The sequence below is a fragment of the Trematomus bernacchii genome, unplaced genomic scaffold (genome assembly GCF_902827165.1).
Source record: "Trematomus bernacchii unplaced genomic scaffold, fTreBer1.1, whole genome shotgun sequence".
NCBI classification, from domain to species: domain Eukaryota; kingdom Metazoa; phylum Chordata; class Actinopteri; order Perciformes; family Nototheniidae; genus Trematomus; species Trematomus bernacchii.
The window spans coordinates 44009-67067 of record NW_022987644.1 but is presented as its reverse complement, the minus strand read 5'-3'; the positions used below and the strand labels follow the sequence as shown (position 1 = coordinate 67067).

Below are 23059 nucleotides of genomic sequence, written 5' to 3'. Positions count from 1 at the left end.
CGGCATGCACACACACAAAGACACATGCATGCTGCTTTGTGCACGCACACACATATGTTCACACAACTGCCGGGGCTTCAGGCAGGCGGTAGTGTGTGTGTGTGTGTGTGTGTTTGTGTGTGTGTGTGTGTGTGTGTGGGGAGGGGGGAGGGGGGGGTATAGGGGCTTTAATCAGGAAATTCACCTCCAGGGGTTTCATGTAAGCAGGACTGGACGCTGCTCGTCTCTCTGCTTCACAATGAATCACACAGACAGCCGGTGCTTGAAAGCCTCGGCCCACTGTCAATAAAGCTAATGCTATCACAGGTTCTCTGTGCACTGCAATCTATTATATGGTTTTATATTCAGCATGTGGGGAGAAAAACAACAAACCTGCTTATTATACAGAGCATAAATAGTGGTTTGGTGTTTTTAGAGGCACAAACATTGTATTAGTAACTATTATGAAGCCGCTTCTATTGAATCTAGATGAAAATGAAAAGGGAGTACAGCCATTGTTTAGAGAGGCAAACTCCTCCTACTAAACACCTGTTTTCACACAGAATGCTCTTTATTTTATTCATTTATTTTTGAAATTATAATGGGTTTGACAGTGGAATAAAACCATTACAGACACCTGTGACAGGCTTAATTAAAATTGGGTAAAATGGTCAGACTAGGAGCAAATTCACATTAAAATACAAGCCCTAAAGAAAATATTTGGACCAAACTACACCTGTTTTGAGTCGAAATACAATACCTCATCGCAATTAATCACATATTTTATTTCTTTCAATTATCTGACCTTTGTCTAACCAAGAAGGTAAAACTGATGGATTACTTTTCAAGAGGGTTTCGGACATAAATGAATCATAAATCATGAGGTCCACACAGGAGAACAGTTGATCACCTTTGCTCAGGGAAAAGATGATTTTCTGATTGAGGCCTTTACCCAAAATGTAAGGTATTTTCGACATAAAACACAGTCGATAGGCCAAAATAAAAGTGTTGTTGTGTATGTAAATGCCTCCAAACTCAAACATGGGGGCGGACATTTTTAATTAGTTTCCTACCTGATTATAGAATTATCATGTATTTATTCTAGAAAACTCTTATATGGCTGAAAACATGCAAAAGCGTTTGTTAATCAGCTAAAAGTAAAATGACTGTTGTGATTTGGTGAGTATGTAAGGAAGCACGGTAACACTTTATATTAAGGTACACAAATTAACCATCAACTAGTTGTTAATTAATATGCATATTAGCAGTATATTGGCTAATTATAAAACACTTATTAATGCCTTATTCTGCATGACCATATTCTACACGTAATAAGCCATTAGTTTTTTTCCTCAATAACCCTCTAATTAGTGCTTATTTATTGCAAGTAAGGAAGTTGTTGTACATGAGTTTATGTGATGACATGTGGAGATGTTTAAACACAATGAGAAAATGCGTTAGCTAGCATTCACACTAGCATTTGCATTAGCATTCGCGCTAGCGTTAGCATACATGCTAGCGTTAGCCATACTAGCCTGTATACATGCTTATTGTACAGCTAGCATTAGCTATATTTACCTTGTTTACAATTAGCGGTCCTATGTGTTAATCTGTGTATGTTACACTTGCATGTATGAGATCATTAAGTGCCTTTTTTTATAGTTTCACTCCGTTTGAATGTCAGTGGACTGCAAATAAGTCAATAAGGAGCATGGCTGCTCATTCCCTGGCTCTCAAAAGAGTTTGGCTGGCTGTTTAATCTATGTTCACACTGAGACAGTACAACACAGAGAGAGAACAGTACACCTAGTCTGTAAGTACATACAAGCAGGTCACACAGTATGATCACAAATACATAAACTCTGTTAAAAATCTGTTTTTATTAAAAAGTACAGGGTGCATGTGTTCTCAGCCTTCGAGAAACTTGACATGTTTTGGTATGTGTCTGAACCTCTCTATAGTGGTTCATTAATAAAACAGATATTTCAACATGTGCCTACTTTGTTCATGTAGGCTACTGTTGAGGTTAATTTCAGTAGTTGTGTGCTATAATGTATTTACAAAGTGTGAAGAGGACGCAACTTTAGAATAGGGAACCTGTTCAGGTCAATTAGAGTCAAACTACTAGCTTATTGGTTATGAACAAGACTTCACTTTAAAATAGGGAACATATTCTTAGATATAAATACCTAATTAGAGTCAAACTATTAGCTTATTGGTTATGAACAAGACTTCACTTTATAATAGGGAACATGTTCTTAGATATAAATACCTCATTTTGAGTTATTTAGACTTAATTAACACTTATAGTTTCATGTCTTGTTACATAAGAATAGATCATATTTGTTAAGTGCTATTATGGGAGAATTACTATTCTTGTGGTACTACTGCCTTATTAGGCCCATATTGAGCAGCGCATATTAAGACCAAAACTCATGTACAACAACTTCCTTACTTGCAATAAATAAGCACTAATTAGAGGGTTATTGAGGAAAAACTCCCAACTAATGGCTTATTACTTGTAGAATATGGTCATGTAGAATAAGGCATTAATAAGTGTTTTATAATGACTACTAAAGAGCCAATATACTGCTAATATGCATGTTAATCAACAACTAGTAGATGTACTGTAGTGTAGATTTGTGTACCTTAATATAAAGTGTTACCGGAAACACTTTAAAAATAAAAGCCTACTCATAAGAAAACATCACAACATATTACTTTAACGCTTTGAATATGTGTGGAGTGACAGCTATATTATACCATGAGATAAAATACATTGTACACCTATCTACTGCAGCCAGCTGTGCCTTTAATATCTTGTATTGTGACATTGTTGGAAAAAATGCAAATCCTTGAGCAGGATTGCTTTATGGTAATATTGGATTTACAGGATTGTTGCATCGTTGTGGTCAAGTATCTTTTTTTTTATTAGAAAACCTTTGCTCTTTGAAAAGCTGGATTTTTCAAAGTATGTCTGGGTATTTTATGGCTGTGTAACAGTGTTTTTAGTGGAGAAATAACATGAAATAAGGGGAAAGAAAGATGGTATGCAACAAAGGTCACCTGGAGGATAAATCAAGGACGTCCGGGTTTATGTTATTCCTTAAGACATAACATCTGCAGCTGAAGACTCACCTATATAAACTGGCCCGAGTCTGACCCTGTGCTCTCAGGTGTATTTACGGCCTGTTTTTGCTTCTGTTTTATTGCTTGTATCTTTTTACATTTGTTATGGTCTTATTTTCTTAAAAGTGAATCTGGAGAAGCACTTTGTGACCCTGCTCTGTGAAAGGTGCTTTAAATAAACCTTAATGACTTACTTGCTCTCAATCAGCACCACTTGTTAGCCCATCTGATTATTATGATATTTACTCAATGGAGTGAACAGGGTATTTACCATATAGTTAAGTGAATTGTGATGAAATATTGACATCCATATCCTCCTGAGACGTGGAAACAAATGTTTTAAAGAGACCCCATTGTACTTGTTTGGTATTTTCCCTTTCCTGTTGTGTTATATAGGTTTTTGTGCATGTAAACGGTCTGCAAAGGCTAAAATCCCTGTATTTCCTCTAGAGGGATTTCTCTCACAAAACTGTTTGCAAAATCTTTCCTGCCTCACTCAATGATTTTGTTTCCTGACATAAAGAATGAGAAGCATGTCCCACTGTGGCCAACAAAGAACATGGGTTAACATGTCTATTTTAAAATGTGAATATACGATTGCCCTTAAAATACATGACCTCTTTATGGAGAACATAAACAATATGTATGAAGCCATCATACTCAATGCCATAACATATGTTTTGCTGAATTCCCACGGTTTGAAAAGACAGAAGCGGTGCTCTGTTGGTCCGACCCCCATGTGTGTTGCATCACTAGAAATCCCAGGATGTGTTTTCCACATTACATCAGGACTCAAACAAACTGCACGCATGGTGTTTGAAATAAAGGCCTCAGTGTCACATCCCCCAGAGAGGACAGAAATAAACTGCATGGTCTCAGGAGGAAATTTGCACTGTCCCATTTCCCAATACAATCCTGCTGTCCTTACATGACTCTCCTCGTGTTTACCAGTGTGCACGATACAAACAGACACCCTTAAATCCCATCAGTCACCCTGAATTTACATACTCACCATCAGCCTCCAAAGATGAGATGTGAACAACGCACTGCTGGCAGCTAGAAAGGAGTTACCTCGGATAAATTCTCTTTAGCACACCGCTGCACCTGTGACATACAAATCATTTGCTCCTCATAGATTTACATTGCACGAAACAATAGCATCTGTGGCGCTGGGTGACAGCTTATCTGCCCCCGCTGAAACAGCAACAACATGCTCTGTCTCAGAGGTAATCTTTGATCAGCTGAAACGCTTTCTGTGATAAACATTGACTCGATCCCCATGGGCAATCACTCTATAGTGCTGGCATCATGGGAGGTAATGTATGCATAGACGTGTTGAATTCGCCTCGGGCCCTCACACACACATACACACAGGGCTGCACACACACAGTGAGATGAATTGCCACGCCGCCTAGAATAAATACATATCAGCTACAGTGAGCTTGGGTGCTCTTGCTCTTTCCTATTAATCCTCAGCATGGTGATTTATTGCAGTGCGCTTGTCAACGGCCATATAGTCCCTAAGAAGTGTGGCCGGCCTAAAGAAATAGCGGAGTTTAAGACTAAAGCCCTGCTGCAGTCCATCTGTGTGTATTCTGAAGGTGAATATATGGCTCAGCAACATGTTTGTGCAGATAGGAATGAGACTGTAAAACAATCTATTTGTCATAATCCAACTTTTAAATTGATTCAGTGGGTTTGCATCCGCCAAGGTGAAAGGCCTGGATGTATTGAGTGGATGCATTAAAGGGCACGTTATTTGTAAACAGTGTTTACATGGCGGTGCACGCTCAGCTGCAAGTGTAAACTCATCCATTTCATTAATAAGACTTCTACTGAAAAACCAACTGGCAGAGCAGCAGTGAGAGTCTTATTAAACACCACCATCTAGTGGAGGATTTATTCTGAGGTCTTAACACCTGTTTTTAGTAACATTTGCTACTACAAAAACTACAACTCCCAGCTTTCCAGAATGATACTTTGCTCTTTCCAAAAATAAAAGTACATACTCAATAACCATTTTTCTAGATGTACCTTTTTCAATCGGCAAAATAAATATGAGAGCTACATACACTAATTGAAGTACCAAGATGGACTTACACTTTGTAGGATTTCATTTGTTGACACTAATAACACATAGATCACAAGCCTTGTTTACCTAGGAAACTTTTTAATTTCTCCAGAAAAGGACTTTTGTGAGACCATTTAATTGACAAAACAATCCCAACTAAAAGGTCCATTTAGCAGCCATTTCTACTGATCATATTTCCATTGTTGAGGTCTACTAAAATAGATTTATATTGTGCAATTTTCCAAACTCACATTGGTTTTTCATACAGCATCTCTGTAAAGTATGTGTATTCACTCTCTGTCCTAAATGGCTTGTTGGAGCTCCGGCCCCCCCCCCCTCCCTGTGAGCCCAGTGTGCTCTGATTGGTCGGGATGTTGCGAGGCTCGCTGCTCAGTGAGCTGGCTTACTGGTGTGGTTTCCGGGTCGGCGATACAGCGAGACAGCGCAAAACTCATCCTGAGCACACACAAACACTCACAGCCGAATTAAAAACAATAAGTGTGGCTTGATATTGAGTAAGAAAAAGGTTTATAACGCTGTGAGAATGGGTCTGCGGAGAGCATTTCTCTGCGATCCCAACTCGTCTATTACCAGCGTTCAGGGAGCTCTATGCAAGTCAATGGGACTCCCTGTTAGTTGAAAATGTACGCTAAAGGTCTCCCCACTGTGTTTGATAGTGACGCCAAGGGATCCTGGTGTGTGAGGAGCTCCGCGGATTGGTCCATTTTGGACCGCATGCCGTCATGCGGTTCCCGGAAGAAACAAATGGAAAAAGAGAAATCTCCAACGAGGCGTTCTGGGGCAGCATAGACAGGTCTTTTCTGTGTTAGAGTTTTACTCGCTACAGGGTGTACTTTGAGGGTTTTTGACTCTGCAGACCGTTTACATGCATAAAAACCTTCATAACACACAAGGGGACGGGTAATAACCGGAAAAGCATGACATGGGAGCTTTAAATTACCTTCGAAGCGAGTTAAATTATTTGCTGTTTACAAGGCCAAGATTGAGCTTTGAACTAAACTTTTTAAACAAACATGGAAGAAAAGTATTATACGTTCTCAGAAAACTCAAATTAAATGGCAGACTGTGGACTTAATGCAGCAGATTATTTTGTTGACTGCCGTTTCCAAAATCGAGAATGAACTTTGAACCTCAAACTTTTTATTGTATTCTGACTCTTTATTGAGAATTTGACACAGTTACCATACACAAGTTAGAAAAACAGGAACAGAGCACCTTATTTTCACACCGTGGACACCAAGGACACTTTGACTTGTTGCTACAAACAGGAAACAAGGCCACTCCACTTTAAACCGAATTGTCCGTATGAGAGAAGAAGACAGCGGCTTTCTTTGAGGTTTCTGCAGAAGACGTTCAGGGAGGAAAAACAGACGACAAACAGATCTCACACTGACCCCGTCATGTGTTGGGTTTCACAGATGGAAGGAAATAACTGCAGCTAGTGAAGGTATGAATGAATGCTGATTTACATTTTGGAGACAGCTTATTCATTTTTGTATTTTTCTTAGAGATGCACAGATTGCAGTTTTATTGGCAAACTCAAATGATTTAAAATTCATATTTTCTTTCTATTATTGAAAGCATAACAACACTTTTCTTTGGCAAAAGATACAAAATAAATGTTTTAAACACAAAAAATGCTATTAAAAAGCTTACTATTTCTTCAAAATGTAATCAAAGTGACAGGACCTTGTTGATGTAAATACTGTACCTTGTTTTTAAGGTCTTTCCTCTATTTTAGACTTTCAGGTGGTACAAATGGCAAGAGTAATGTTTTTTGCACTCACACTGAAACACTTCCACATCAACGACATAATGTGTGTGTGAAGTGACGCTGTGTACGCAACGTAAAGCCATATTGGCCTTTCTTGTCTTCCATTATCCTTATTGTAATAACCAGGGCTCGAGCTTAAGGACGTCCCGTCGTCCCGGGGCCGAAAAAAATAGGGTCGGGGAGGATAAAAAATAATCTTGGGACGAATTTGGGACGAGAGTTAAAATAAAAATACCCTGATAACTCTACTACAGTACGAACGGCGATGAAAATGAAACTGACTGCACGTTTTGTGTAGCACACAGTTATTAAACCTCCTTGTCAACATAAACACACACGCACAAAACATTTAGCAAAACCGCGAAACACACACACACACACACACACACACACACACACACACACCACACACACACACACACACACACACACACACACACACACACACACACACACACACACACCACACACACACACACACACACACACACACACACACACACACCACACACACACACACACCACACACACACACACACACACACACACACACACCACACACACACACACACACACACACACACACACACACACCACACACACACACACACACACACACACACACACACACACACACCACACACACACACACACACACACACACACACACACACACACACACACACAACACACACACACACACACACACACACACACACACACACACACACACACACACACACACACACACACACACACACACACACACACACACACACACACACACACACACACACACACACACACACACACACACACACACACACACACACACACACACACACAACACACACACACACACACACACACACACACACACACACACACACACACACACACACACACACACACACACACAGCTGTGCCCGCAAACTCCTGGCCCGCAAATTATTGGGTCTAGCTATGTACTGAGTGTGTGTATTTCGCGTTGAGTGATGTACAATGACAATGGCATCCCGTGGAGGAATTCTGCAATTGTTTACGTTACATCACGAAAACGCACAGCAGAACCTAACCCTGGAGCGCCGGCCTCTTTATTTACTAACTCCTCTTCATCCCCTATGGGTAATAAGGCTGAGATGAGAACTCTCCATCGTATTTAGTCCTTAGCAATATGCTGCGTCTCTCCCCATGTAGGGATGGGTACCGAGCCCCGGTATTAAACGGGCCCCGGGCCGGAATTATTAAAGACAGTGGTAGCGTTAAGCTCCGACGTTATCTGACTTTTTATCGGTAGTGGAGACATTTCAAACATATATGTCATGTATTATTGCTACATGAACATTATATCGCAGTTTTAGTTTCGCCAACTCCGTTTCTAATATGCAATAAGTCTACAAAATGCGTCTATGATGTATTTTCGATCTTTCCAATCCAGACGAGAGAGCTCTCTCCCCCGTCTGTGTGCGAGGGGGCGGGGCAGTTTGTAAAGGTCTCCTGACTGTGTTACAGACTGTCATCCTGGTTAGTGGTTACTCTGGGTTCTGTCTTCAGGACAGAGTGTTGGATGTTTTTGATAATTGGATAGAACTTGATTGGATTCAATATTAGAGTAACTTTCTCGCTTGTGTGTTTTTTTTAAATATATTTGGCCTTTGTTTATGTGTTTGACTGATTTACTCAATTAAAAAGGTTGATGAATTATCATCTAATGATTTGTATGATGTTTTATTTATGTTAAAGGTCACTTTGAATGATTTTAACTAATGATAATGTAGAAAAACTAATATTTTAAATTCGGGACGGTCCACATTAATTTCGGGACGGCTTAGATTGTATTTCGGGACGGTTCCGGGAGGATGGTGAAAGAAGTTAGCCGAGAGCCCTGGTAATAACACTGCAATGACAGAATTATAAGGGTGCTTAACCAATAAACCTAGTCTAAATCGGCGAATGCTGCCACACAGTCTTGACCAAAAAAGAGCCAGACACACATTTGAAATGAAATATCTTTCATTTAACACACTTCCCTGATCTGTGAAAGAATCCTTTGGATAATTTCCCATATTTGTTGTGAAAGAGTGGAGAGAGAGAGAGCGTCCATACCATTACTGGAAATATAACACTGGAGTTCATCATCAGGGTTTACAGCTAGATGGCGCTCTGATGCTGCTTTTGCAATAAAAAGGCCTCCTCCTCCTCACCCCTCCCAAACAAACCCATCTAGCCGTCTCTTCTCCACCTCCTTATTTTACCCAGTTTCTCTCTGTCACCATCTCTCTTTTTCACCTCCACACCCCCTTCCTCATCTCCTCCTCCCTCTACACATCTCTCATCTCTCTCTCTCTCTCCTCTCCCTTTCTCCTCACCTCTCCTCTCTCTCCCCCTACCTCTCCTCCCTCTCTCCCCCATCACGTCCCCTCTCTGTCTTCACTGCGCTGCCACGGCCTGTGTCTCCCCCCCGGAGGTGGTCAGCTGCATCAGGCTGCCTGAAGCCGGACGGTCCACTCCTGTGGCCCAGCTGAAGAAAATTCTGGAGGAAAACCGAGAAGGGAAACATTATTAGTGAACAATAGAGCTGGGTATCATTTAAAAAAGTATATTATCTGTTGGGAAAAGACTGGATGTACTCTTCCAATATCAGAGTAGCACATGATAACAAAGGCCCTACTGTAGCTGTGTACGTAACAGGATGTATGATTACCTAGAAGAGCATCAGGTGACACTGTTTTAGGCATATGATAGCTATGTGATTAACATGATGATTCAGCCTCTATGGAGATAGACATATGACAAGCATGATCGTTTCTTACGTGGGTCTTAGCTAATTTAAACTAAACATTGTATACTGCTTTTATATTCCTCCATCTTGTGACTGTGTAACTCCCTCTCTTGTATATAAGCATGTGAAGGACACTGTTCAGGAAACGAGTTGTCCCAAATGCTCTGTATGTGATGACTCCTTCCATTCTTGCAAGGATAATAAATACATGTATCCTGAATATTGAAGCTCAAGCCGGTGACGAGTGATATTTTCCTAACATTATCACAACTCCTAACCATTATATTACACAAATAAAAAGTATATACAAAATATTGAAATACTTACAGTATGTATGTACTTGTGTTTTACCTTGCTCAACTCTACCAGCCCTCTGATAAAACTGTAACTATAAAGTGCAATTGTTATTCCTAAATTTGATATCATAAATAAGTTGACCCTTTTCTTATTTTTGAATGAGCGATTAGGGAAACATTTTTTGCAATCTTGGCCACGTATTGCTCAAAAGAGATTTAATTTCCAAGGAAAGTAAAATAGAATACAATTCAATAACATACAATAGAGTGTGTTTCCAAAGCAATAGTGTATACTACTGTAGATATAAACATCTTCAGGTTTTATGAATGAAGTTTGGCATTTGCACTGTATTTGTATTTTAGGGGGAAACATTGACAATGAAGCACTATGTCAATTCATTTCCTGTCAGCAGCCGTTTCTATTCCTGTCCTCAGACCCTCATCTGTTTCCTCGGGGATTATCAAACTGGATCAAATCCCGTCTAATCTCCCCGACACGAAGCTTCAACACCAACTTCTGTCTTAAAGCAGCCAGGGTTTATTCAGGGGGTTCAAAAACGTTTTCATAACTTTAATGACCTAAAATGGTATTTAAATTAAGTCCATGTTCTAGTTTGTTGTTTTCAAATGTAACAAAAGTGAAATAAATACATGTATATCAAATCCTCTCTTCCCTGTTTTAGAATAGATGGATAAATACAGAAATATAAATCACCTGTTGCATATTATTTGTAGTTTGCATTCGTTTTGACAGTAATACATCCTAATACTTCACTAACATGACAAACATCTGTATTGTCAGGTAAATGGTTCATGGTGTAGACTAGGAGTGTTTGGGTTGTATAAGTAAGAGAATAAATGTCATAAATAATACAAACAAAGTCAGAAAAATTGATGAGCTACAGTCATGAGCCGGCAGGAAACACAAACAGAAACACACAGACATCAATTATTCTGCACTGCCAGACATCTAGCGGAGAAATGTCACATTTTGATTCTCTCTCCTTCTCTTTTTGTATAATATATTTGACATGAATATGTGAGTAACCATCCAGAACCCAGGAATATTAACACAAAGCATACAAAACACCTACTTTACTACAGGAAGGTTGGATTACTGTAATGGTATATTAAGTGTAATTTAATTTTAAAATGTTAAAACTCCTGTTTAAAATGCACAAAATAAAATGTATTTGTGCCATGTTCAAATTCAATTTTTTATCACAACTGATATTTTACAGAAAACATAGATTCATTCAGAAATTGTTTGGCAGATTATTCGAAAAATAATATCCTCTTCCGTAATAACTTAAAGGGGACCTATCATGCAAAATGCACTTTTGTACGTCTTTTATACATGAATATGTGTCCCCGGTGTTCCAGGGAACTCACCAAGTGTCAGAAAACACAACCCTCTCTATTTTCCTCCATACCCAAATCTCTAAAAAAGGGGCTGCAACGGATCTGATCAAAACTGATCCAGATTTGAACACTGTCCTGACGTCAGGACGGTGGCGCTACGGCTATTGGGCCAACTCCACCAATCAGGAGGAGACAGCCACGGCCATTGCCGTTCGAAAGCGCTGGAGACGCTGTATATGTATATGCCAGGCTTGTAGATGGTGCTGTTCTCACAGAATCTGCCCTTGCAAAAACAGAGCTAACATTTTTCAAATTGAGCGAAATGAGGCATGGCTAAAATGCATGATCTGTTTGGTATTTTGAAAAGAAAAAAAAGTATAAATATGCCTTATATAGGTATGGTCCTACACTATATTATTCAAATATAGCATGATAGGTCCACTTTAACTAGAAATAAATGGTGATTATACATTTTTCAAGCCAAGTGATGTACTGTAAATAACAAAAAAAAACACAAGATTGATAATGTAATATCATTGGAGTGTGGACCTATCTTCAATGCAAGAATCTAAGGAAAGCACTGATATGTGCATTTAATGATGTATTTCCATTATGACTTAAAACCAAATACAGCCATTTAGATTAGAACCACTTTTAAAAACGACCCTATAGCAAAGATACATAACATTATATAGATTTGTATTGATGAAAGCATCTATACAAGCATGTCACAGCTGCTCTCTCCAGCCTGTATATCACACTATGAGTTATTATCCGCTCACTCACTCTGCGATGTACTCCAGCGTCGTCCATGAGCTGAAATCTGCGTCAGGCATGAACTTCCTGTTCATCGGCGTATCCAAGGTAACCCTGTCAAATTAATGCAGATGACAATCAGGGGAGTGACGGCAGCGCGACACACACACACACACACACACACACACACACACACACACACACACACACAACACACACACACACACCACACACACCACACACACACACCACACACACACACACACACACACACACACACACACACACCACACACACACACACACACACACAACACACACACACTACACACACACACACACACACACACACACACACACACACACACACACACACACACACACACACACACACACACACACACACACACACACACACACACACACACACACACACACACACACACACACACACACACACACACACACACACACACACACACACACACACACACACACACACACACACAGTTTCTGTTTTATTATCATATTCATGACTTCAATATCACTTAGCAATTCCACACCGCACGCTTTTCTTTTCACCTTTAGAAGAACTATTCTGATATTAACATGCAGCGTCCCTGTTTAACAGCTTATGATCAACAAAACATCCTGACCTAGGTCTTCTGTAGTATTTCTGAGGGAATTACAATGTGCATATGCTTCGTAGAGCCATTTAAATAATAACAAGAACATAGCTTTAATAAAGCAGAATATTATTGTAGAAAGACTGAGGCTGATTAACCGATTGGTCTCTAAAATGTCAAGAAAGTGACTTTTGAGTCTTCTTTTGTGAGACAAAGGTCCAAAAGTACTCTGATAATATGAGTAAACGGTCTGCAACGGTCTCTGTAATATGATATAAAACAAATACAGGAAGTCTCCTTATTTGAGAGCCTGAAAAAAGCATTTTCTGCCATTTTTGCCCAACTATTATCAATTAACAAGATATATATGCCGTTTTATTCCGTCAATGAGTATTTGGTGCAGCTGTAAATATAATGACTTGTTTTTCCGCTGAACAAATGCCATGCAGTGTTGGTATATGATGGTACAGCAGGAGTGGGGGTGGGGATGCAGGCTGTAGCAGAAATGCAAGTCATGGGGCTAATGCAGAACAGATGTGACAGATGAGGAAGACTCACTGCAGCCTCATGTTGGTGGAAAATACAACCAGAGAGAGCAGGAACAGTGTAGCCCCCCCGAAAAAAAACCATTTCTCACGATGACTCTGCAAAAACTGGTTTTAAATTCAGAGGAGGCGATGATGCAAAAGAGACTGTGAGCGTAACGCATCCAAAACAGATCATGGGCAGCACAACAGATCTGCAGCCTGTTCCATCTGTCAGTCCTTATCTTCACCCAGCACTTATCCATGGCATCAACATAGAAATCTGAGTCGCGGTTTATTCTACGGCACATTATTTTCTTATTCTGTCACTTTTTGCTGGCTGCTTACAGAGAATTTAAAGCTGCACTCTGCAACATATTTATGTTAAATATCATCAATTTTACGCTGAGCACAACATGAGGCTTTAACATATAAGATATGTGTATCAACAGTAACTCAGACCTGTATATGTTTAATACAATTGTGCTGCTGGATATGGACTCAATGGCCAACAAAGACAATGCCAGTAAAATGAACCCCAATAACATCCAACAAGCAGTGACATAGTGCAGTGCTTCATGCAGAGGATTAAGATACAGAAACTAGGGCTGCACGATATATATCGTGTCGTGACGATAATCACGTTATGCGCATGCGCGATATTCACATTGCAGGACGTGCGATTTCTTTTCTTTTTTTTCTTTTTACGACGTGCGGTATTAAGTAGGCAAATGAACTCAAACACATCATGTTACAATTAATTTGCTGCTTGCTACAAAAGGAAAACTTGCGCGGCTCTCATGTCAGGGGTACTTGAGTGAGTGACATGCAGGCTCTGCATGCACAGCAAACCACCACTCACAATCATTCTTGATCAGATCACAGCAGGATAACCGAGCTAGCTCAGCTTGTTGCTCTGATAACTTAAGAAGTCCGCGACTAAAATCCTTCATCCGGTTAAATATTGTTAAAAAAATACCAATTGTATAGCATTAAAGTTAAAGAAAGGATGGTTTGCGGACAAAAAAAAAACAGTCTTTTCTTCAATTCCTGTATTTTTTCATATCGCAATATATATATATCGCAGGGGAAGAAAATATCGCAATGTCAGTTTTTTCCAATATTGTGCAGCCCTAACAGAAACATATGTTTTTGGTCTTTATTTGTCTCTTTCTGCTGTGCTGCAGCTCCTCTTTTCACCATGTCATTATGTTACGGAAGAAAACAAAGGAGTCAATGGAGGCGTTTCAGGCAGTGGGGGAGAGAGAAACTCCCTCTGGAGGGGACTTTGGGATTTTAGCCTTTGCAGACCATTAACATGCACAAATACCCATTTAACACACTACAGGAAAGGGAAACCCCCAAAAGCAGAATAGGGGCCCTTTAAAGTTGCAAAAATCTGTTTACTGTAGACAACTACAACATTGTTACCAGTATCGTGGCTGGTTAAAAAAGTTGAAAAGTCATAATGGACCATCAGCTTTAGTTACGGTTTTGAACTGTTTCTAAGGTAACAGTCATGGGGCAGCCATATCTTATAATACTGTGACTCACGGCTCTTCAGAGAGAAACTTTTTTTATTAAAAGTGAAGGGCATCAGTCATTGAATAGCGCCACGTTCTTCTTCCAAAAATCTAGCATTTTAATTCTAAATTCTCACAAATGCATGATCAAGAAGTGGGTCAATTATGCTCCGAGTATGATTTTAGAAGTGTGTTTAAACAAAAGAATGTTCTCAAAATTCTGTGCCATTTATTAAAACTGTTGCACCTCAAAAACCAAATACAGCCACTCCTGCAAAACATAGCAAGCCACAAACCTTTCTAGAGCCACGGGTGGAGGGTATTTGAGACTCAAGAGACCTGTTGGTGGACTATTACCCCCTTCCTGTGACTGTGATGTTTTAAAATCATCCCCTCAGGACATGTGTATTGAGTGTATCGAGTGTGTACACAACATCTCACTGAAGTACTCACGGTAGTATCGCCACAGCAGCGGCTCCTGAAGGCATCCCACTGTTCTTTGCTGCGAGGCTCTGACACAGCTGGTGGACAGCAGCTTTGGCCATGCCGTAGCCCACCATGCCTGCCGGGTACACAGAGAATATTTATTTTAGAGTCCTGGAAGAAAATTCAGTTTGCAAAGAAACATCAGATGGATCACACACTGTGCCGAGGAGCGGATGACATTGATTTAGTAGCAGGAGGTTAAGTGGATAGAAAATTGGAGAATCCATGAAAGAAACATCTTGAGATTTTTCAAACTGAACCAGGGATGTTTCAGTTTTATAAAAGGCTCGGATATGCAGGATGCAAACAATTCAATGATACATAAAACAGCTTGTTCTCTTCTCTAAAGTTAATCTGTTTTTTAACACCATGTTTCTGCACAGACCTAGGATGAAGTTAAAACAAATGTTTTCTGTTTCAGCATCTGGAAACAATAAGTGCTTTTCCCCCAAAACATCTAACAAGCTTTATGAAGAATGCTAAGCCTCCGCCCACCGACTAAACCAATCTTATGACAGGCTTACACAGATCTGACCAATGGGAACAAGGGGTGGTGACATGGATTTTAATACAAGCTTTACAAAAAGAAGGCATGAGATAGAGTTGTAGGACTTTGAAATCAACACAGCTATGATTTTCGAGGCCCAGCTTTAAGCCTCTTGTATGTGACAGGTCACATGTTGATGAACTAGTGAGCATCCATTGTCAAACTTCAAATGTTATCTTAGTTCTTGTGTAACCTGTGGGAGTAAATATTTAGTTAGAACCAATATCTACCTAGGAAATAGTTTGTGACTTTATTAAAACAAGTGGCGCCACACAATCTACTCAGTAAAAACGTTATTCAACTATATTTCAACTTGTATAGGTTTGAAGATGAAATGGGAAATATAGATCGGAAGGTTGTGAGTTCAAATCCCGCCTGGAACACCACCACTAGTGTGCCCTTGAGTAAGGCACTTAGCCCTTAGTTACTCCAGGGAGAATGTCCCTGTAATTGGTCATTGTAAGTCGCTTTGGATAAAAGCGTCAGCTAAATGAAATGTAAAAAATAAGATCAGATGAAGCTAGAATCTGAGAGGCTTTACAAAGGACTTTATTCAGCCAATGCATTACAAATTATATTTTAGTGTCCTAGATTGACACTACAGTCAATACAGAGGTTTCTTTATATCCAAGGCGATTGACAATCATGTACTACTGACATTTTTTTTAGGCAAATCTTCATTTACTATGTGTAAGAATTAAAACACTATGGTTTCTTCCAAACACTGAAGTCTATCATTTCCAAATGTAGAGGATAATCAGATTGGAGATTAGGGGTAAAAAAAAAGTCACATGGAGATCACGGAAAAGACCCATTGGCGTCTAGGGCTCAACTTGTGTTTTAAATCCTAAATCAAAAGGTTAGGATTATTTTAAAAAGCCCTTCACGAGGTTTGGCAACCATTTCTGGGCATGTTTAGAGTTAAATATAGAAATTAATGATTGATTCAGAATAGAAAACTTGTTTTTGGTCACTACAAAAAACATTAAATCGCCATAAAATCTTGTATTTTATCACTTTTAATACTCTGCTTGTGATTTCTAACATCTGTTGTTAATATTTTCATCATTTACCTGGTGTTAATTAATTGAAAACCCATTTTTAACAACAAACTTTAAAGTAATTTAGTTATCATTTTTAGCTTTTCTCGTTTTTGCTGTACGGATAATCAGGATCTGGTCAATGATCATCAATTTCTTAGTTTTTTTTATCAAAGCAGAGCAAAGAAAGGACGACGAACCTCCTAACAGTGTTTGTTATATTTGTTGACATCTGGCTCTTGATATTGATTGATATTAATTTGGATTTGTGGAAATTAGAAAACGTTCACAATCCCTAAAAAAGTCAGCTATGCACGTTCCTACACACAGTAAAGAATACAGAACAATAGAAATCAGGAACCCCAAAACTGCATCAGTGCAATAAACACACTTGTTAGTCTGTGTGTGTGGAGCTAAAACTGCCGAGTCATTTTCTCCATAAGCCAGCAGTAAATGACTTTATGTGCCTTCTTTGTGCTGTCTGCTGAGCCGGGGCTTTGCTGTGGAGTTGGATCTCGGCCCATCACATGGTTAGCGCGGACACAGGGGGAGACTGGACATCACATGGCACCAAACCAAAGCCGTCTGGATGCCACAGAGGCTGACATGAGGGCGGCTGGTGTCGCATTAACCATGGTTAACTGCCTAAAATCAAATTCCCCAACACACCATCCAAAAAGTGGGAAGATAGGGTTTATGTGGCTGTTAACTTTTATATTTAAACAGATTTGGGTTAATTGTTCATTTGTCTGTTTTAAACCTACCTTTGTGCAATAATTTGGTTAAAAAAAAAGCAGCTCGTTTGATGCTTAAATCTACACATCTTGACCTATAATTAACAAACCAATAACTACATTAACAACATAGATCGTTACTCCCTTCCTCGCCAGACACTTTCATATTTTCCCCAAATCTTTATGGGTAAAAAAAAAAGAAAAAAAAAAAAATCACTGTTGAGAGGTACTTCATCCTTTCTTTGTGATTTAATTAAAAAGTCACAAGTTAATGAGCGATGACCTCATTCTGATGCCCTCTTTTCTCCATTCAAATCATCTTCAAACTTGGGTCTTCATCATGATCTCCCACTACACATCTGTGAAGATGCGTGTCTCGCATGGTTGCAACGTTATGTAATGTGATATACTGTAGCTGTGGACAAATCCGCTTTAAGGCCTTTTTTTTGCTAACCGTCCTAAAAGTCCACATTGAGCTCGGAAAATGGTGTTTAGTTATGCTTCTCAAATATGTTTTAGAACCAGCTGCAAAATGAGCTGAAACTCATGAAGCTGGTCTCTCTTAAGTGCTTTTTAATGACCAAGAATCAGGCAGCTCTGTCTGTATAGATGCTTTGATGTTCTGACAGTAACTATGATATGTTTTCTGTTTGTGTCTTCAATATGTTGTCTCTAACTGTGCTGCTGCCCATCTCAGACATTACTTGCTTGTTTAGCTGTTTTAATAAACCCTAATGAGTTGCATTTTAATTATTCACCTGCTGTTGTAGAGTAGGTCAGGGTTGAGTCAATTGCTCAAGGACACACAGAGCACAGGATGGCTGATGGAGAAACGACAGAGCCCATAAGCTTTTCTACCTTTTACCTCCTGTTTTGTTTCTCGGATCTATTTTATCGACACATTTTCCTCACACCGTTAGCTCTGTGCGAGATCCCCCGTGTCTCTGATCAGTATGTCAATTCCCCGGTCAAAGCCCCGCGGCGCTTTCTTATTACCTCCATTATTTGAATTGGCAGGTTGGACAACAAAGCTATACGCACAATGTAGTCTCCAATACATCAAAGTCTGCCTGCAAACTCTGACGTGACCCGTGGCCAAACCAGGTCATCATGATGAGAAAGGTAAACAACTAATGTGTGTGTGTGTTACCTCCAGTGCCTGACAGAGCAGCTTTAGCTCCGGCCAAAGTCAATAGTCCCTTCGGTTTGAGGTGCAGAGCGGCAAGGTGGCTGGAGATAGTGGAGGTCCACACACTCTGTTTCCACATCAGATCAGTGTTTTTGTATAAATCTATAAGATAGGTGGGGAAAAAAACATTAAAAAGGACAGCCTCATATTAATTAGCTGGCATCTTATAGTTCTTCCAACACACTAGTTCCATATGTATTATCTTATTTAGTTCAACTTTGGGTATACGCTGTGAAATATGAGAGTTACCTAAAAAGATCAATACCACTCTCATTTCTGTCAGTAAAAAATAAGATTTATAATCGGTTAGCTTAGCAAGGACTGGAAACAGGGGAAAATGCTAGCCTGGTTCTGTCCATCAGTAACACAATCTGAATACCAGCACCTAAAAGGCCCAAATGAACATGTTATATCTCATTGGCTGATGTAAATAGTATCCTTTGGTAATATATTTTGTTAGTGGGTTGGTCTATTATAGTGTAGTCTCACGTTTTCTATATATCAAGTATTCTTTCTATGCATTTATTACATTTGTAAAGTTATTTCTTCAATAATATCTAATTGAATGTTATCTAATACAATTCAATAAAATCTAGGATAACTTATAACGGGAGCTATGCCTTCTGCCCTCCCACTTTGCCTAACTTTGTTTATTTGTACCTTGTCTGTATATATTAATATTAAATTAGTGTTTTTCAACACATACATTTTTGAGCAGAGATTAAGAGATGTTTGGAGGTAGAATTTTGTTTTTTTCGGGTAGAGCAATGCTAGCCGTTTCCTACCCGTCCATTCTTTATGCTAAGCTAGAACACTCGGCTGCTTCCTATTTACCGTACAACTTATTTGGGCTGCATGGCTGAAGGAAACAAATGGCTGATGATTAATTTTACAGCAAACAAAAAGGTTAAACTCCGACCTTTGGAGCTACAGCTTCCTCCCGCCCAGCCTCCGGCCACACACAAGATGGCGTCTACTTTCAGTTCCCCTAGCAACTGCGCCACATCTGCCGTCACCTATCGGACAAAACGAGAGATAACCAAGAATTTCTTATTTATGGAGCCAGGGGTGAATGGCATTTAAACGACAACCAGTACCTCTCAGTTCATACACCAGCTGGAAATGTTTAATACACATTGTACACTGCATTCAGAACAACAAACAAAATCAGCATCACATTTGCAGTAGGAGATAAAGAAATGGAATACAATACATTAAAAAAAGGTCTTGTGGCAAAGAAAACTACATGAGATATGCAAACTAATTTACAAAATGCATGTAACCTGGCTAAATTATTCCTGCAATAATGTACAAGGAACTGACGTAGACAGAACTAATCAGTAATTAAGGGAAACTTTAAAGTATAGAGGAAACAATTGTGCTGGTTGTCAATGTGACTGATCCTTCATTTTGACTGAAATAGTGTTCTCTCTGTTGTCATTGTTTTAATTAAGAGAGATATAAATGACAGACATTATTTTAAAACAAAGAAGTAAAATGTGCCACTATATTATTCACTTCATAATGTATCAATACAATGTGTTAATACTTTTATTTTGTATTTTATATTTGTGTTGGCGTGAACAGTATCAGAACAGCATTAACCAGATAAAAAGCATGATGTATGGACTACTCCTGTCAAACCGCTGCAAATATATTAAATAGTTCAAGTTGTATTCAATTACAAATGATATCTTAAAAGGAAATGCTTGGATTAATGCTTCAGTAGCATTACACAGAGCAGCAAAGCTATCGAAGTCGGTGAGAAACACAATAAAATAATATTCACATTTCCTCCTTGTTTTTTCAGTTTGACCTGAACGCAGCATTGACATAAACACAGTGAAACTGAATGCAGAAAAAAGCAATTAAAAACATATTTATAAGCTACACCATTCACAACAACCGTTAGACTTTAGCTGCAGGTTGTAACAGGTCTACTACTACTTGTTAGCCCATCAGTTTAACATTAAACAAAAACAAATATTGGTAATAAATATCATTATAAAACTCACCTGTCCTGCCTGCTCGTTGAAAGATTCACTCGACTTCACGATCACGTTGTCGTTTGCCTCCTCGTTTGCAACCATATCGATGGAAGTAACCCACTATGCATTCATAAAAAACATAGAAACGCACTTAGCTTATCATTTTGCAGTGTGTTAGCAGCTAAGCTAGGATATGCGTGCTATCACTCACCCATCCTTTGGATTTAAAATGCAGCACACACTTGGAGCCCAGCGCTCCTCTTCCTCCATAAACGATCACCCGGTTAGCAGCAGCCATGTTTAGGGTCAGTGTCAGAGTTAATGCTGTGTGTTTGCAGAAAGCTGAGTGAGAGCTGACGCTAAGCTGCAGTTGAAATACAGGCAGAGAGAGGGAGGGAAAGAGAGAGGGAGGGAGAGAGAGAGGGAGGAGGGGGGGCGTTTCTTCTGCAACAGGTTGGTGGAGCTAATGCTGCTTTCACAGGCGCTCGGAAATGCTACGATTGTTGGAGAACCATGCCAACGCATGCACAATTTATAAAACATTTTTTCGAAATAGCAACATGGTCCATGGACAAGTGCAATATCCAAATTGCATTCAGTGCAGTATTTGGGCAACATATGTGAACATATCTGAATAAAGTTTCGTGGTGCTGCAGGGAGGATACAAACAGGATTCTACATACTTCTTCCATACATGGATATCTGACGAACTGGCGAAGACTGGAGGTGATGACCGGGGTTTTATACAGGTGCAGGTGAGTAGTGGGCCTAGTGGCAATTAGTGAAATGAGCAGCAGCTGAAGAGGTGTAGAGGCGGGAATCCAAAAGTAGGTCAGCCACGCTCAGCCGGGGAGACAGACACACACACCCACAGAGAGACAGACAAACAGGGAAAACAGGGAGGCATTAGGCCTACTGTGGATCCTCACACTTCTTCTTCTTTCCTATACAATATGTAATAAGGGTAAGCTTACAATACACTTTCTTAATGTGCATTCATTTTTTAGAAAATTGTTAATAGAAATAAACTACTTCTACGGCGAAATTCTCTACCATGTTCCCCCAGCTAGTCACCAGAGGTGGGACCAAGTCATTGTTTTGCAAGTCCGAGTCAAGTCTCAAGTCTTTGCGCTCAAGTCCGAGTCAAGTCTCAAGTCTTTGCGCTCAAGTCCAAGTCAAGTCTCAAGTCAGGATGGGAAAGTTCAAGTCAAGTCCAAGTCCTAAACTTTGACAAAACGAGTCTTAAACAAGTCATTATGTGCTTTTCACCAAATGTAATGACATCGATCAACAGAATAATACTTAATAATCAAACTGCTCTTTATTAGTCACATTAATCATTTAATAATCCATTTTCTCTCTGCTGGTAAAGTAACGTGTTTTTTTCTATTTTAAGAGGGATCAGTAAGGTAAGGCTACCGTGACGGTTTGATTCAGAAGGAGTTTAATGCATAAGAGCGCTGATGTTGAGGTAACCAGAATGTTTAGATAGATAGATAGATAGATCGTACTTTATTGATCCCAAATTGGGAAATTGTTTTTGTTACAGCAGCATAAAAGGCATTTTACAATAAAACAAAATATACAAGAATAGAAATAAAATAAAATATAAAATATACATGCAGATATTATATATATATATACAAATATATATATATTCAAAATATATGGAATTATGGAGTATTAAATATGAAACAGATTATGTATGAGTAAAATGTACAACGTGGTTTAATTTCTAGAGAAACTATGGAGCAGAGAGTTCTCTTCCAGCCAGAGGTGATTTATTGTACAGAGTTATGGCAGTGGGCAGGAATGTTTTCCAGTATCTGTCCTTGTGACAGGGGAGCTGCAGCAGTCTGTTGGAGAAGGAGCTCCGTTGACTGTCCAGCTGCAGGTGGAGAGGATGGGTGGGGTTATCCATGATGGTTTATATCCACTGTGTACAACATGTTATAAGGGACCCACAATCTATCTTTATGCAAGGGATAATGTGCAGCGAGGCGGTCTCTATGGGGAAAAGAACACCTGAATCTAGATCCCTCTGCAGGTGGTACTTTAACTATATTTTTATGATAATACTTTTCTACTTTTACTTGTAACATTTTGAATGCAGGACTTTTTATTGTAACCGAGTATTCCTACACTCTGGTACTTTTACTCAAGTACAAGATCTGAACTTCTCCCACCTCTGGCATTAAATCCTGAGTGGTTACCAAAACAAAACCCTGCTCTG

The 23059-nt window shown here is 39.4% G+C and overlaps 1 protein-coding gene across 1 annotated transcript; it reads right to left on the bottom strand.

Moving 5' to 3' along the window:
• Nucleotides 1–8969: 8969 nt before the first annotated feature.
• Nucleotides 8970–21281, bottom strand: qdpra (quinoid dihydropteridine reductase a). Its single transcript, XM_034133808.1, has 7 exons — nucleotides 21038–21281; nucleotides 20854–20946; nucleotides 19758–19854; nucleotides 18800–18940; nucleotides 15296–15404; nucleotides 12201–12284; nucleotides 8970–9507 (listed from the first exon to the last, which is right to left on the bottom strand). The coding sequence occupies exons 1-7, from the start codon at nucleotides 21122–21124 to the stop codon at nucleotides 9405–9407; spliced, it is 714 nt and encodes a 237-aa protein (XP_033989699.1). The 5' UTR covers nucleotides 21125–21281; the 3' UTR covers nucleotides 8970–9404.
• Nucleotides 21282–23059: the final 1778 nt, after the last annotated feature.